Source organism: Glossina fuscipes, unplaced genomic scaffold, assembly GCF_014805625.2.
Source record: "Glossina fuscipes isolate IAEA_lab_2018 unplaced genomic scaffold, Yale_Gfus_2 60, whole genome shotgun sequence".
Lineage (NCBI taxonomy): Eukaryota > Metazoa > Arthropoda > Insecta > Diptera > Glossinidae > Glossina > Glossina fuscipes.
In genome coordinates this window covers 3,522,862-3,537,932 of record NW_023998432.1, presented here as the reverse complement: position 1 = coordinate 3,537,932, position 15,071 = coordinate 3,522,862, and the positions used below count along the sequence as shown (strand labels likewise).

The following is a 15,071-nucleotide window of genomic DNA, read 5'->3' as shown; positions in this document are numbered from 1 at the left end:
TAATAAAAAAATAAATTCATTTTATTTTATACATATGTAGTATAGATTTCATTATTATTTTAATTGCAAGTTTTTTTTTTTTGGAAAAACATTCAGAGTTTTTTCATCTTTTAAAATTGTGGAATATGCCCCACGAATTTATCACATGTATTTGTTAACGCGTTTTTTTTGCACGGTTTTTTTAAAAAACGTATCTAGCATGTAAAAAAAGAGTTAGGTTTATTTCCAATGTGACACATTTAACGAATTTATATGACATACTATAGCGCAAAGATTATTATAACCTAAGCGGCCGATTTTCACCCTTTATGCTATACGTAACCGAAGGAAAAAAACTTCACATTTCACTTGTGGGACACAGCTATTAAGTACATATTATAGTGAAGTTCTCAATTGACTTTGCTGGATTTCTCGACCGACCTGATGTTTTCCACTTGATGATTGGTCATAGAAATTGAGAAATATTAAAATTTGCTTGTTTACTTCAGTTTAGCTTATGTAATGTAAAACAACCAAATAGTAGGTCAAAACTTGTTTCATGCCTGTTGATCCATTAAGAATACATGGTCAAAGTCAAGGTGATGATGTTAGAAGATTATTACTCAAGTTTAAGAAATCAGTTCGGGGATATTAACAATAATCCTTTAAAGCCCGTTTGTTGCGCAATACGATCAATTTTGTGTCGAAAGAACTCTGAATTCTTTTAAAATAAATAATTTCAAATGGTTTCAAAACTGATAGTAACATTTCGCAACAATTCATACAAAGGATGCAAGCCACTTACGAGAGAGTAGATTATTTAGAATTCTCTGATAGCTGCTTGAAATTTCAGGAGATGCTATTTATTTTGAAATGAGTCTCATATTTTGAAGTTACCGAAACTTATTAATATAATATACATTAGTATTAAGACAAATAGTATTAATATTAATATTATATATAGTAGTAATTACGCATACATATATTAGTAATTCAATTCAGATGTAGTCTATTTATAAATTAAAAAACTAAAAAACAATCTCTAATAAAAAAACTTATTCAATGCATTTTCACTAATAATAACGCTTCTTAATCTGGACGTAACTACGCACACACATACATGTATTTATATAAATATATATTTTTGTACATTTCAATCGTCTATATCTCCTTATTGTAAGGTAGCAGACTGGCACAATACGATAGTATACGATATGGTACGTTACATTATTAGCTAATCGAACTTGACTAATAATAATGCAACTAACAACGACTCCGCCTACCATGCATATGAAAACTTTCTTAATAGCAGTAATACATCATTCACTCTCTAAAATAATGTTCACGAAACTCATCTATCTTATAATTGGTTCACAATTTTTTGGACGTTTTTTTTCTTTTTTTCTGTATTGGTTGTTCTTTCGTCTCCGTTTCGTTGCTCTGTTTTATGTTTGATCTCTCCTCTATGAAGCGCCATACGATAAATACATAATATAATAAAGTCACTCCGGATACGTGTCAGCGATATTATAAAGTATATTCCTTGAGATTGCGATGAGATATTCTCTAAGCATTTGGCTGACTGCAGCTGGCGTGAATGAAAATTATAAAATTCCATATACAAGCCATATATTTCCATGGATTCATATCATGAAAAATATGTGTAATTAGCGTTTAGCACTAATAAAAGTCTGTAAAAAAAGAAATGAAATTTTTTGAAATTTTGATATCCATGAATTCAAGTAATAACAATTAGTATAGTAAAACAAGCTTATATCCGATAGACAAAGTTAGTCAGAAATCTATACTCGCTTTCATCTATCGTCATCATCAGCCCATAAAAGTTGTAAACAATTTTGACAATTGCGTCGTATACGTCAGTTGGTCAATTTGGAGTTTATTTCATATTTTATTCATTTACTTTTCATCTGCCGCTAGAAAATATTTGTCTCGATTTTTAGGTCGATAAATCTTACTAGGTGTAAGCCATTTTTTTGATTTTTATTTTGCTTTGGACTTGTTTTGGATAACTCTCGTAAATAACGGCACCAGGTTTCAAATCACAATATATCTTGCAAATTTCGAGTTTTGATTTTTCATATGAATTGTGGGCGTAGTGTTATCACAAGTTGGGATCTGTGGCTATCAAATAAGCGTGAAAATTCCTAACGTACTCTTTGTTTCAGTTTTCTATTTGCATTTTTTTGCGAACGGAAACTTTCTAATAATAGTTGTCGGCCAAGCGAACAGGCGTGCTTCAAATCGATTCAGAATCTCATGTCGATTAAGAGTGCTTATACTTTATGGGGAGTTTCTAATTCGTATTGCAAAGCATTACAAACGGGAGGCTAAACTGATATATCGCAAAGATTTCAGTCGTAGGTATAATAAACTTGAGCATCTTTTTTTTTTTTTTACTTTTTGTTGGTTTTCGCTTTACTCCTTTCAGAGCTGCATAAATTCAATGATCATGATTACGTACACGTCTTAATGACGATCAACTCCTGAGTGTGTGTCCTTTATTTTTCTTTTTTAGCGGCATTGAGTTATGCAAAAGAGATCTCTGCTCTTTTATTTCCGAAATTCATCGTTAAAGTTTTTTTTTTCTTTTATTTCTTAAGAAGGTTTCTTAGTTTTTGGACGAACAAGTTAAAGATTTTTTTTTTTTTTAAGGAGAATCAGACAAAACAAACCGAACAAGTTGTTTCTGCTGTTTATCGTCCCTCTTGTTGTATTGCTGGTATATAAGTATGAGAATTTTTTGGTACGTCTCCTGTCTGTTTAATATGTCTTGTCTGTCATGCCATATAAAAATGTTGATCTTTAACCAGTTTTTTAAGTTTATTCTTCGGATACGGTTGGTAGTTAAATCAGTGTGTTGATCACGCTGCGTTGGTGCATATTGCAACTGACAAACTGCTAAATACTGTATAAACTGTATATAGTAATGAAAACGTTCAACTTAAAACAAACGAAATTCAATTGTTGCTCTCGAAGATGTCTTCCAACCAGCGTCTCGACACATTTACAGCAACAATAACGTCATAGCCAAGAAGTTTGGTGAAGCATTTTCGTTTTTCGTTCGCTTTGCTTTGTGATTTTATGTATTTAACGTTACAACCAAGCCAATGACGCACCTTAAAAATGAATTATTTGCCAAGACAACAACTAATGAACCCAATGCCTGATTATTGGCTTTCAAATATATTGCGAAAATTGAAAACACGTTTTGTTTGGATTCTTTTCTTTTTTATCCTTCTATTTCTTTCTCTTGATTTTGATTTTAACGATTAAATGTTCTACATATTCTTTGCTATTGGAACTACAAGCTCACTTAAGTAATTCGTATGTACTAAGGTGGTGTTTTCGAAAAAAAAATTGTAAAATATGTTCTTTATAAAATAAAATAAAAATTTAAAACAATTTACTTTAATTTAAATCAAACAATTATTGCAACTGACAACAAAAACAACAACAACAACAAAAAATATAGATATTATTTGTTTCAATACACTTAATAGAAAAATCATGTCCCTATGTACTTGTTGTATATCGTATCTCTGGCAAGAGATATCTAACTACGCAGTTTATAATGATGATGACTCGAAATTAAAGCAACTCATCAGCAAGTCACATCGCTTGGTTGGGCAACGTGTATGTAATTTCTATTCATAGTTATTGCAAATTGCTATTTATGTATGCTTGCGCATCTGATTTAACGACGACTGTTGTCACCGTTTTACGTATAAAATGCGATCTTTATATATATATATGTGCTTTGTATATATATATGTGCTTATACGCGCGAGTAAAATCATACATTCAAGTTATTCAATATTTTTGTAATGTATTTGCTTCAATAGATGCAATATTGATGTTTACCTAACTTTAATAGAATGTGACGAACACATTCTGGTCTCGTTCGAAGTACATACATAAATAAAATATTTATTTCCAATATGTTAATGAAATGCAATAATGAAATGTTATATATGTATTCGATGATTACAAAATACCTTCGTACATAGTGCGTGAGCATAAAAGAAGATAAGCGATTAATAATAAGCTTAAATAGATTGTTGTCCACATTTGATATATGCTTCATGGTCAAGGTGATCAACATAACACAAAAAGGAAAAAAAATTTAAAAGACTGCTGTAGAGAACTGGTTTCGAAAAAGCCAATTAATCACAAAACCAATTGCATGACGCCCACTTAACCGCCCTTTCTCGAATAATGACATAATTCATGAAAAGAAATACTCGACCATCTTATACTAATTCTCATGTATCTTGCTTAAAAAGGTAAATAAAGAAAAAGCTGCTGTGCATTCGCTTTAAGGCTAATCGTGACCTATGCCCACAATATTACTCAAATGCGAGCGTACGCACGATATAGAAGAAAAAAACAGTCTCAGCAAAATACCGCCTTTTTCTAATATATTTTCGCCGATAACTTTTATCTGTCGTTATGCTAAGTTCAAAAATAACGCCGCTCGGCTTTGCTAACACGTCCCCAATTAACGATAAAATGTTAATTCGAATTTATTTTCAGGCATACTCTAATATTACATTGGCAGCAACATCTTGTCGTATTTTAAAGAAAAGATTTGAATTTGACGATGTTTGATATGTGCTTCAGCAGTTCGTATTTGAATGTGTTATCTTGAAATTTTGTATACCTCATAAAAATGAGGTGTTCAGTAGATTTTTCTGCATTGCAATCTTCATAGATATCATTTTTAAATATATTTTATATGCATCTGTAAAAAAAATGTCCTAGAAGTTGAAGCCTGTCCCCGGCAGGAATTTAAACTTAAGAGTCGTATTGGTCGTGTATAAGAAATGACAATTTTTGTCACGGGCAATTTTTTACGATCGTTGCTTACGGATTGAAAGTTGAATTTTCCAATTACCCTCATTATCGCTTCTTTGGGAGAGTGTTTCAAAAAGAAAATTTTCGCTTTCCATCCAAGAAATTAAATTTTCTCATTTAAAAAGAGGCCCCAATAGCTAGGTACGCTACCCACGCTAAATAACAATACTTGATGTAAGATTCGTATAAAATCTTAATATATTACAAACATCTATCCGCCTGAGTAGCTGAAGGCGAGGAATCTCGACTAACAACTCAATAGTCGTGGGTTCGGATCTCAAGTGCGGCAGAGTTTTTAATAAAAGCCTTAGATAATAGTGCTTTAAGAGTTTAGTCTTAGAATTTATTTCTCTGGCGAAATTAATAATAATAATAATAATAATAATAATAATAATAATACAAACATCTATCAAAAGCAGGGCTAATCTGCTACCCCCATCTCTGATGTCAAGTAATTCAATAAAGATTGGGGATAGTTTTTCCAACAGTTTCATATTAAAGAATCCTTCAGATGAACACTTTACTATTCAGTAGCTAGATACATTGTGGCTCCATCGGTGGCATATATGTCGTAGCCGTTGTTGTAATACAAAGCAAGTTTTCCTTTCACATAAAAAAATTGATATTTCCTCTTGTCATGGATATCTATTCAACAATGCGCAAAGCACTACGAAGGCGTCGAGTTGATCTGAAAACATGATATAATATTTTTGATAGTAATATGAAAGCTCCATGAAATTTCATGCTTTAAGAATACAATTTTCTCTAGAAACGGAAGAATTCACTTCATTTCACTTTAGTCAAGTCTTTGGTTTGGTTCGAACCCCTTGAGAGACAAACAATTAACTACAAATAGCATTGAGAATATCTTCAGGTATTAAGGGTGCAATGTCATAAGTATGAGCCAATTCACTGCTACAACGCATTAATGATTGCCGTCTTTTTTTTTCTTTTTGAAGCGATCCGGATTGATTGTGGGGGTCATTAGCTTGATGAAGTTACATGCACACTGATAGTCTTTAAAAGCCTTGACGTAATGAAAATGGGAATGAATAAAAGCTTAGGCTGTCATTGAGGATGAATATCCAGAAAATCGACCGTGGACTTCAAAGCATACAAGAAATTTGAATATATATATATAAATTTAACCATGTTATCAGCAAAGAGAACCACTATATTAACATATATTAACACTACTGGAAGCTAGCAAATTTATTAAGTAGCAGCATTAAGTCAGTGTAAATTTTTGGAAAATTATACCTTTTTCCGCCGTTCCAAGCTATCTTGCGTCCTTGGTCTTATGCTTTTGATGAGGTAACTGCGATACACGTATTGTAAAACAGGTTCCAATATCTGAACTGACGTCTTGGGTTAATATACTGTAACGTTAAGATGTCCTTTGCTATTTGGCTGGCTTTCCTCTTCTTATCTATTAAACATTGTCAACATTAATGTTCCGTGTCGGTCTTTAAATCAATATATGCCTTTGAGACTGTTTCATTGCCGCAAGTCCGTTTAATTTGCTATGTAGGTTTTATAACAATCAGTTTGCTGATTCTATTATTGCAATTGAAAGCATACTGTTATTATAATGCACATGGTTATAAATTGCAATTGTAGTATATAATGAATTGTTTTGTCATGCTGGTTAATGTAAAAACAGTAATTAATGCGCACTGAACGGTGAGATAGTTTCTTATATTGCTATTATTATTATTATTATCAATAGTAGTATTAGCTTAAGTTTAAGTTTTGGCTTGAGTTGTACTTATTCTAGTTTGGAATATGTTTTTGTAACCAATTCGAAATAAATAAATAAATATACATCATCTAATCAATTATGCGATCATCATCGGGATATAACGATTGCTACTTTTTATCTCTCAATTTTCTATTTGACATAAGTTTTATTCTGCAAAGAACATAAAATAATTTAGAACTTTTCTATACATCAGATAATTTCTTACGCACGTTTTTGTATTCAACTGACACAAGACCTCTAAACAATTTCCTTTCTGTATGACACTTTATACCTCACGTCACTTGTTGGAGTAGTGGATATTACGTTTGAACGGATGGATGTATGTATATCACATCCACAATAATTTAGGGATCAGAATTACTTTTTGAATCGGTTCAGCTTTTCTATTCGTCCGACCATTTGTCTGACGTCTGCCTATGCATATTTATCTTCGATCTATGAGTCGCCAATTTTTAAAACATTTTGATGAAGATTTGCTATACTGAACGAACTTTGTTAAAACTGGATTAGATTAGATGATTTTTTAAGCCACTCTCCATATAAGTCTTTATGCGGCAAAAAAGTCTAATTTTCACGTAAGTTCAGTTAGTCCATTAATGAATTGCAAAAATTTAAGCCAAATAGATGAAGTTTTCACAACCCAATCTGCCATTCATATAAGAGTTTTACTGAAAAATACTCCTTTATATGGAAACTTTATTATTAAAAGTTAATTAAAATTTTAAAACCATAATAGTAATATATTTCGTTTAAAAAAAAAAAAAAAGAAAGGAGAATCAGATGTTAATTACAAAATTTTTGGCCAAATTGTCTTTAATTAGAATTTCACAAATTTGTCTACGATGCAGAACTTTTCACGTAACATTTTTAAGGTAAATTTTTTTGTTCGTCTCTTTTCTATTGTTCACAAGGTGAACATTATGCAAAGTTGGAATCTCCACAGTTTTACCAAACTCAAAAATTTATAAAAATCTTAATTACAGCTGCTCGTAAAGCCAAATTACAGTAATTAATTTCAAATTTTTATCAGAATTTTATTGGTTTGACAATCGCAACAATTAAATGAAATTAATTAAAACTGCTAACGGAACTTATATATGTCGGGAAAAGTATTCCTTATAAAACCTAATCGATAGACTTGCTGTTGTGGATACAAGTGGTATTTGAATGGATGTGTCGAGTTTGACTTGAGTGGTATTTGTTGCGTTTACTACTTTCTTAATGAAATCATAAGATCTGTGACATCTAATATGCTTTTTTAAGCAATTTTTTTTTTCTTTAAGTCTAAATATGTATATTGTGACTTTGTAATTTTATATATGTACATATGTATGTATCGATACTTTGTTATAGAGAACTAAAATGCACATACAACCACAAATTTAAGACGACCGACAGCATTCCAAATGTTTTATGAAAGTGTGGTTTCGTTTTAAAAGTTGTCGTCTCTCTTTTTTTATTGTTTTGGAAAGAGCTGGCTGCTTCTTTATGCCTTTTAAAGGTACTTATATTTATGTACGTATATATTAAGTAGAGTATATGCGCTTGTTTCTATATATTCGATGACAAAGCGACTACGTTTAAATTTGATCCGTACTTATACGTGTTCATAGTTAGCCGCAGAATGTCACATTGAATATTTTATAGACTTCTTTATGTGCTTATACGGGCTAACCGCAATGGAAGTTAAGGTGGTCGTGTTGCTCTATTCTGGTTGCTGTTGCAATTTTGTGTCATTCTCTTATATAAAATCTAAATTGAGTGCTTTTGCTTCTTAATTAAAATTTAAAAATAATATATAAAAACGTACGTTTATATATATTTATATATATATATATATATATATATATTATATCATATGCATGTACATATATATACGTATATATATACATAATTTTCATATTATAAAGAGTTAACAATTAATATTTAATCGATATATTTAGCTGTGATGACATCACGTAACGGTAAAAAGATTTCAGCATTACGTACGCTTTGGATACCGGGGAAACGTAAATGTCATCCTAAAGGATATTATGATACAACAAATAAAAAAATTTCGTATCCAAACAAACAGAAAAAGAGTCAGGTCTGGTCTCTAGGTGGTAGTACAGCGCAAAGAGATTTATTACAAGCGTAAGTTAACAAAACAAAAACAAAAACAAAAAGTAAAAAAAAAACTGTTTTACTACTCCTACTGCTATCATCATATAACAGCAACACGCACACAATTCGCTGAATGACTGATTAGTCAAGTGATCATGATTATATGTATATATAAATATTATTTGCACATTTACACGCACATGAAAATCGTTATCGTTCACATTTCACTATGCTAAAAAGCACGCACTCAACATCTACTGCATGGTACGCATGACTATATATGCGTGAATATGTTCGGAATGCGCTGCGCATTTAGATAAAGCAATCAAAGAAAATTTATATTCCTCTAGGCTCGAACCATTTAACATCCATATTACTACATATTACTAAATGTATAATATAAAAATAAAAAAATGATCAATTCTGATTAAATGGCCTAAAAAAATGTCAATTCCTGCGTCTACGAAATTAAAGTTCGTACGAATTTTAAGCTAATCAAAATCACCTTATAGAGAGTGTTTTTATTGAATTCTTCGCTCATTTAACTTCGCTTTACGTATATGGATTCTTTCGTTATTTTATTAAAATAACTTCACGACGACAATCAAAATTATACCAAAAATATACTAAAAAAACCAAAAAGAAAACCTTATTGCAAGCTTTTAGAAATCTATTGAAATCGTCAGTGTTCCTTTAATCAAGTCAACAGTTCTTGCAGGCACTAATAAGGATTTGAATACGCCGCAGGAGAGAATATCTTTAAAAATACAAATTCAAAATTTCTGCATCTTTCAAAATTCTTTTACCTTGGATTCAATATATGTTAAATTAATTACCAGGATTTCTCAATTGATTTACGATCTTTCCGATGTCGAGTGTTTTTAGGTGCCACAAATATTCGGCAGTCTAGTGGTCATACAATTTAAACCATCATGGAACGAGAAATCATTGAACTCTTTTGTGTTCAATCTGTTAATTATTATAAAAAGAATAATTATTGAAGAAAATTTATAATCTTTAAGCGAGTTTTTACTTTGCCCTGCAATTCCAACTTTATACAAAATAGAAAGCACCCGACTATCGCGATCAATTGATTTAGACTTGCTTCGGGATGCAAGCAAAGCATCACAGAAGTTTAAAATCATAAGATTCACTAATGTTGGAAATCTAAGATGTGAACCACACCGTCCAACATTAAGCATCCTACCTTTATTTACATAGCGATCATCATAAGACGTTATTTGGGCAGTGGCCGAAACCGCGATCCGATCAGAAACATTTTCAATAGGGTTCGCCTATGCGCCAAAGCACGCACATTAGTATACCATATTTAATTAAAAAATCTGGAAAATAGCGATCTGCAAGACAAGATGAATGAACAAGCTTACACCGATTCAGAATCACTTTGAGGATCACAAGGGATTAATATAGGCAGACGGGCGGATAAGCTTAATACTCTAGGGTATAAAAATCACTATCATGTCGTGGTGTAGATTATAAAAAGGAAATTTTGCCAGTTTGCAAAGTTTCCAAAACAGATATAAATACATCCACAGTTTACCCCATATTTAGGGCACATGTGAAAATTAAATATATTAGCCTTATGCGAGTAATAACCTCGTTTTAATTGAAGTCTGCCTTCTCGTCGGGCGTGTTTTCCTATTATCCTTCGTGTACCCTTATTAAGCGTTTTTGTTGGATTAGTTCATATATTCGGTGACATATTATCGTACAAGCAGATCCTTACGAGTTCAAAAGCTATTCATTACATATATTTTATTTATAATTTGGCCCATTGGGAATTAAGTAAAGTGATCTCTATTAATAATATGTTAATATGTTATATTTTAGATTGCCTAATACATTATACTGTAGTTATAAAAGACGATACATAGCTATGCTTACATAGCAGCGTTTGACACTTTACAGTAATATCACAATTTTGTTAGTTTTCAAATTTGTCCATTAGAAAAAACAAAAATAAGTGTGTGGTATTGTCGTTCGGTCTTGGCCGAATATATTTTCTTTCTAGCTTTGCTTTTTTTCTTTACATTTAACAATAAGCCTGAGGTGAAAACAAAACGTTTCTTTTCCCCCTTTTGTACATTTGTTTATGAATTAACGTCAACGGATTTTGTTTACAAATCAGTTTAAAACACAAGAGAGGCATTAGTGCTGCGTTGAGAATAATGTGCGCCATAAAATTAAAAATATTATTAATTCGTCGCGAACAATAGTAAAGCATTGTCCATCAACAATGAAAATGATGTGATCTTCAAATTTCAGTTCCACAACCGCTTTTCAAGTAGGTTGTACATGTTTATTTTTCAATAATTAGAAAGTGATTGATTTAGTGCGACATCTGTTCAATTAAAAAAAAAAAACAAATTTTGTTTCGCTCCTCCCCTCCCTCTTTTATAGTTTTAAAAGCGCAGCTGGCATTTGAAGATATAATTACACCCACCACCGAAGGATGAGGGGTATATTCATTTTTTCAAAACGTTTGCATTGACGATAAGGAAACGTCAGAGACGCCACAAAGTATATATATTCTTGATCAACATCAAATTCTAAATCCATTTAAGCATGTCCGTCTGCCCGTCTGTGTAATATCTGTTGTAAACATTCTCCTCGCTGCAAAAGCGAACCTATCGGCTTCAAATTTGGCGGAAACATTGGCAGTTCTTGCACGCAACTTGGTACTGAAAAAAGGCAAAATCTCTCGCAAGACACGTCTACGACACAACGTATACTGAGAACACCTGTTTTTCAAAGGGAATGAAAAATTAGTTTTTTACTCATTACTCATAAATTATAGCAAATGTACAAAAATTTGAACGCTTATTCTATGGGCGATGCTGTGGCATCTGTTTACAAAAAAGGGAAAAATTGACGACGCCTAGCCAATATTATAATGTATCAAAATCGAATTATTTTTTCAATGCCTTTATAGCACACAGGAACAAACTTCTAAAACTCCATAAATTTTACAAATTCTTGGCCAGTTAGAACGCTTGAATGCACCGAAACATGTCCGCCTGTTTGTCGGTTCATCTGTCTCTTTGCTTTACTTAGTAGTATTTGTGGTACACATTGTCCCGTTGGCGAAAACAAAGGTACGGCCAAAAAATTTGCAAAAGAATTTGAAATTGACCTAAACTTTCCAAAAGTCGCGCCTACAACGCCCACACGCCTCTACGACAAAAAGTTTTAGTTTGAAAATAGACGAAGTCAACTGTGCCCGCTCCATATTATAGAGCATGAGAATTTTTACTTCTTTTGCCTTTTTTAGGGTAAACGTTGATGGGTATAAAAGATTCGGTCCTGACCAAATTTAATTTTCTTACATGTCATTCTTTCACTTTATTTGCGCGTGCAATGAGAACAATACGCATATCTATGTATATTCTTCCTTATTATAGCATTTTTAATCACTTTAGCCCAGTCCGTCCAAGACAATTCATTGTTGAAATTCTCAAAATCGTTACATTCTTAATTAAATGTTGAAAATTGAATTTGAATTTGAATTTGAGTTGAACAAGTACTCTTAAAACATCTTTACATATGCAATACCATTGAGTTAAAGGAGTTTGATGTGGAAGCGTAGACGTTCTTTTTTATTACTTAACATATCAACGTTTATAAAATGAAATACATAAATCCTTAAGGTATCAAGGTAAAAAGGTAAAAGAAAGTGTACGCATATTTTCATAAGTACGCAATATCCATTCCCAATGTATTTCTTTTGAGATACTAAGATATATGATCTCTGTCCTAATATTTGTTCTGGTTTTCTCTCAGCTGCTTAAAATCGACAATTCGATCATTGAAGCTTTAATATTTGTATTCGTTCTGTCGACGAAATTTTAATTAATTTATGATTATAATAATGAAAACATACCGGAAAGTGATGATTTTCTGCAAGCAATATTTTCAATCAGTTTTCGGTCTCTTGCTCGTTTGCGTAAATGGGAAAATTGTAAAATTTCCCGTCATAGCACTGAGCTAGTTAGGTAATAAAAGGAAGTAAGAAAATTATATTCAACCGTGACCGAATCTTTTACACCAAACAGCATGAATTTAATGCTTATCAATAATAGACAGATTTTATAGGGAGCGTAAAGTTTCCTTCTGGCTGCTGCAAATTTCTCAATAAAATAATATTGAGAAGGCGTATTCGATTTTTTCTTTCAATTTTTGTGCACATCAGTCAAGATCATTCATAGAATATAAATGCAAGTTTTGATCATTATATACGTTGTGGTTTATAAGTAACGAGCAAAAGATTACTTTTTTTCATGTTCGAAAACAGGGGTGGTCTGGTCTTAGATTGTATTCTGCTTTGGCCATGTCCTTTGTTCGATTTGATCAAATTTCAATACCGATCTAGAATTTGATGCTGGCTAAGATTTGCTTTTCGGCACTGCAAACGTTTTTATAAAATGAACGTACTCCTCATCCTCCGGTGATGGGTATAAGAAGAAGATTATAAGCAATGAAAAAGCTTAAGTGCAGCCATAGTAACTTAATAAAAAGCCTATTAAACAAAAAAAAAAAAAAAAAAAATGTGAAGAAGTCATTCTCTATTCATCTACGGCTTACGCATAGATATTTGATGTTATTGATGAATACAGCGAAAGATTGATCCATTGGCTTAATCGATATACAATCATTGTCATTTACTTCGATTAATGTCTTTTCAGCAATATAGCAAGACATCATAAGTGATTCTTCAAATCTCAAAAATACATTATTATTATATGGATGAACCTCTAACTTTCAAATATTATATTTAAGCTGAACATTTTAACGAAATTACATATCACAAAATCAAATCGTAATCGATTAGGAGACATCGATCTTTAGAGGGAAAGAAAAAAGGACATTTAAGCCGATTTATATGCATCCACGAACTTAACGTGACGCAACATCGATATAGAAATAAACTGGAAACCAGTGCGTAACATAATTTCAACGCCCGCATAGACAAATGGACAGATATCGACCAAAACGGCTCCAATATTCAACATATTTTGTGGAATCTCTTAAGCATATTTCTATATATTACAAACATTTGATCTATCTAATTTATTAATATACAAACATATATTAGTAAAAGTTAGACACGTAATTTTGATAAGTGGGCAAACATAGCCACGGGTTTAGTTGACTTTTTCTTTTTTTTTTTTACTGCAGACAAAGTTTCTATAGCGCTCCGTCATCCACACTAATTAGAATTAAATCTAAGTTACGGAGTTTTAGAATCATTACAAGTAAAGTCTTTTTTTTTTTAGGTATAGAAAAAGAAAAAAGGAGTAGCTGTAACTATTTATAGCAGGAGATGAGTGTCTAAAATTCGCTTTCAAGGCAATTGCTTCATTCTTATTTCATTTACTCCTCTCTCTCTCTCTCTCTCTCTCTGTCTCTCTCTCCCCATATCTCTTTCTTTCTCCCCCCTTGGCTAATATTTGGAGTTGTTAGCTTTTCTTTTTATTTGTGTGTGCGCGCGCGCGTGTGTGGGTGTTTGTGTGTGTGTGTGCTTGTGTCTGTAGAATTATAATGTGGTGTAGTACCGTTTATTCTTAATAGTTTTTCGGTTCAGTTTATTTTTAATCGTCAGCAAATTGCTTCTTTTTTTGTTTGTTTTCTGGATTTTTCGTGTATGCTTCCTTTTGAAATTACTTCACGTAATGTCCGCTTCGTTTAAAAGATTATTTAACATTTTTCAAGTTTTTAATAATCCCATTGCGTTTTCTTGGTTATATATCACCAATGGTCTAATTAAATGGAGAGAGGTGTGCCGCGAGTATGTATAGAAATGCGCAAGTGTTTAAAATGTGTTTAGTAATTTTAACAATTTTAATAATTTTTCTCTTTTAAATGTCATTTTAGTTTTTTGCCGATAAGCCAACGCTCATTAAAGCAAAAATAATAGCTTTCGGTTTTTAACGTCTCACATTCATTTCACGTATAAAGTGCTCAAATAACTTTGGGGATAACCGTAAACTTGAAACTTTAAATTTAAAATGACGATTTACACGATTAGTGCGTTTCAGAGACATCGAAAATTTTTGTACGAAATTGCGCATAGAAACTCTTAGCTTCTTCTCTTTTTTTTAGATGGTATTGCGAAATTTTCACCTGCAGCACTTTTTGTACTTTCGTGTTTACCACCAATTGACCAATTCAATTGGGTCTGCGCTTATTAGGCCTTGAAATATGGATCAGATATTTCACGTACATTTGTATATAGTCGCATCATGTAAATATATGCATATATATGCATAGTTGTATATATAGTTATAATTATATGTACATATATGTATATATATATATATATATATATATATAT

General features: G+C 31.7%; 1 protein-coding gene across 8 annotated transcripts in view; it reads left to right on the top strand.

Moving 5' to 3' along the window:
- Positions 1-15,071, top strand: part of LOC119637589 (myb-like protein AA) — a 30,151-nt gene that overhangs the window by 10,863 nt on the left and 4,217 nt on the right. For 5 of the 8 annotated variants that reach the window (XM_038033726.1, XM_038033727.1, XM_038033723.1 and 2 more), the window contains one exon: positions 8,560-8,749. The exons of 1 other annotated variant lie outside the window; for it this stretch is intronic. In XM_038033726.1, the coding sequence (XP_037889654.1) occupies positions 8,565-8,749 (185 nt within the window). In that variant the 5' untranslated portion in view covers positions 8,560-8,564. Of the gene's footprint in view, positions 1-7,992; positions 8,423-8,559; positions 8,750-14,246; positions 14,526-15,071 lie in introns of those variants that run through there. 2 more of the 8 variants (XM_038033728.1, XM_038033729.1) reach the window with 2 other exon arrangements.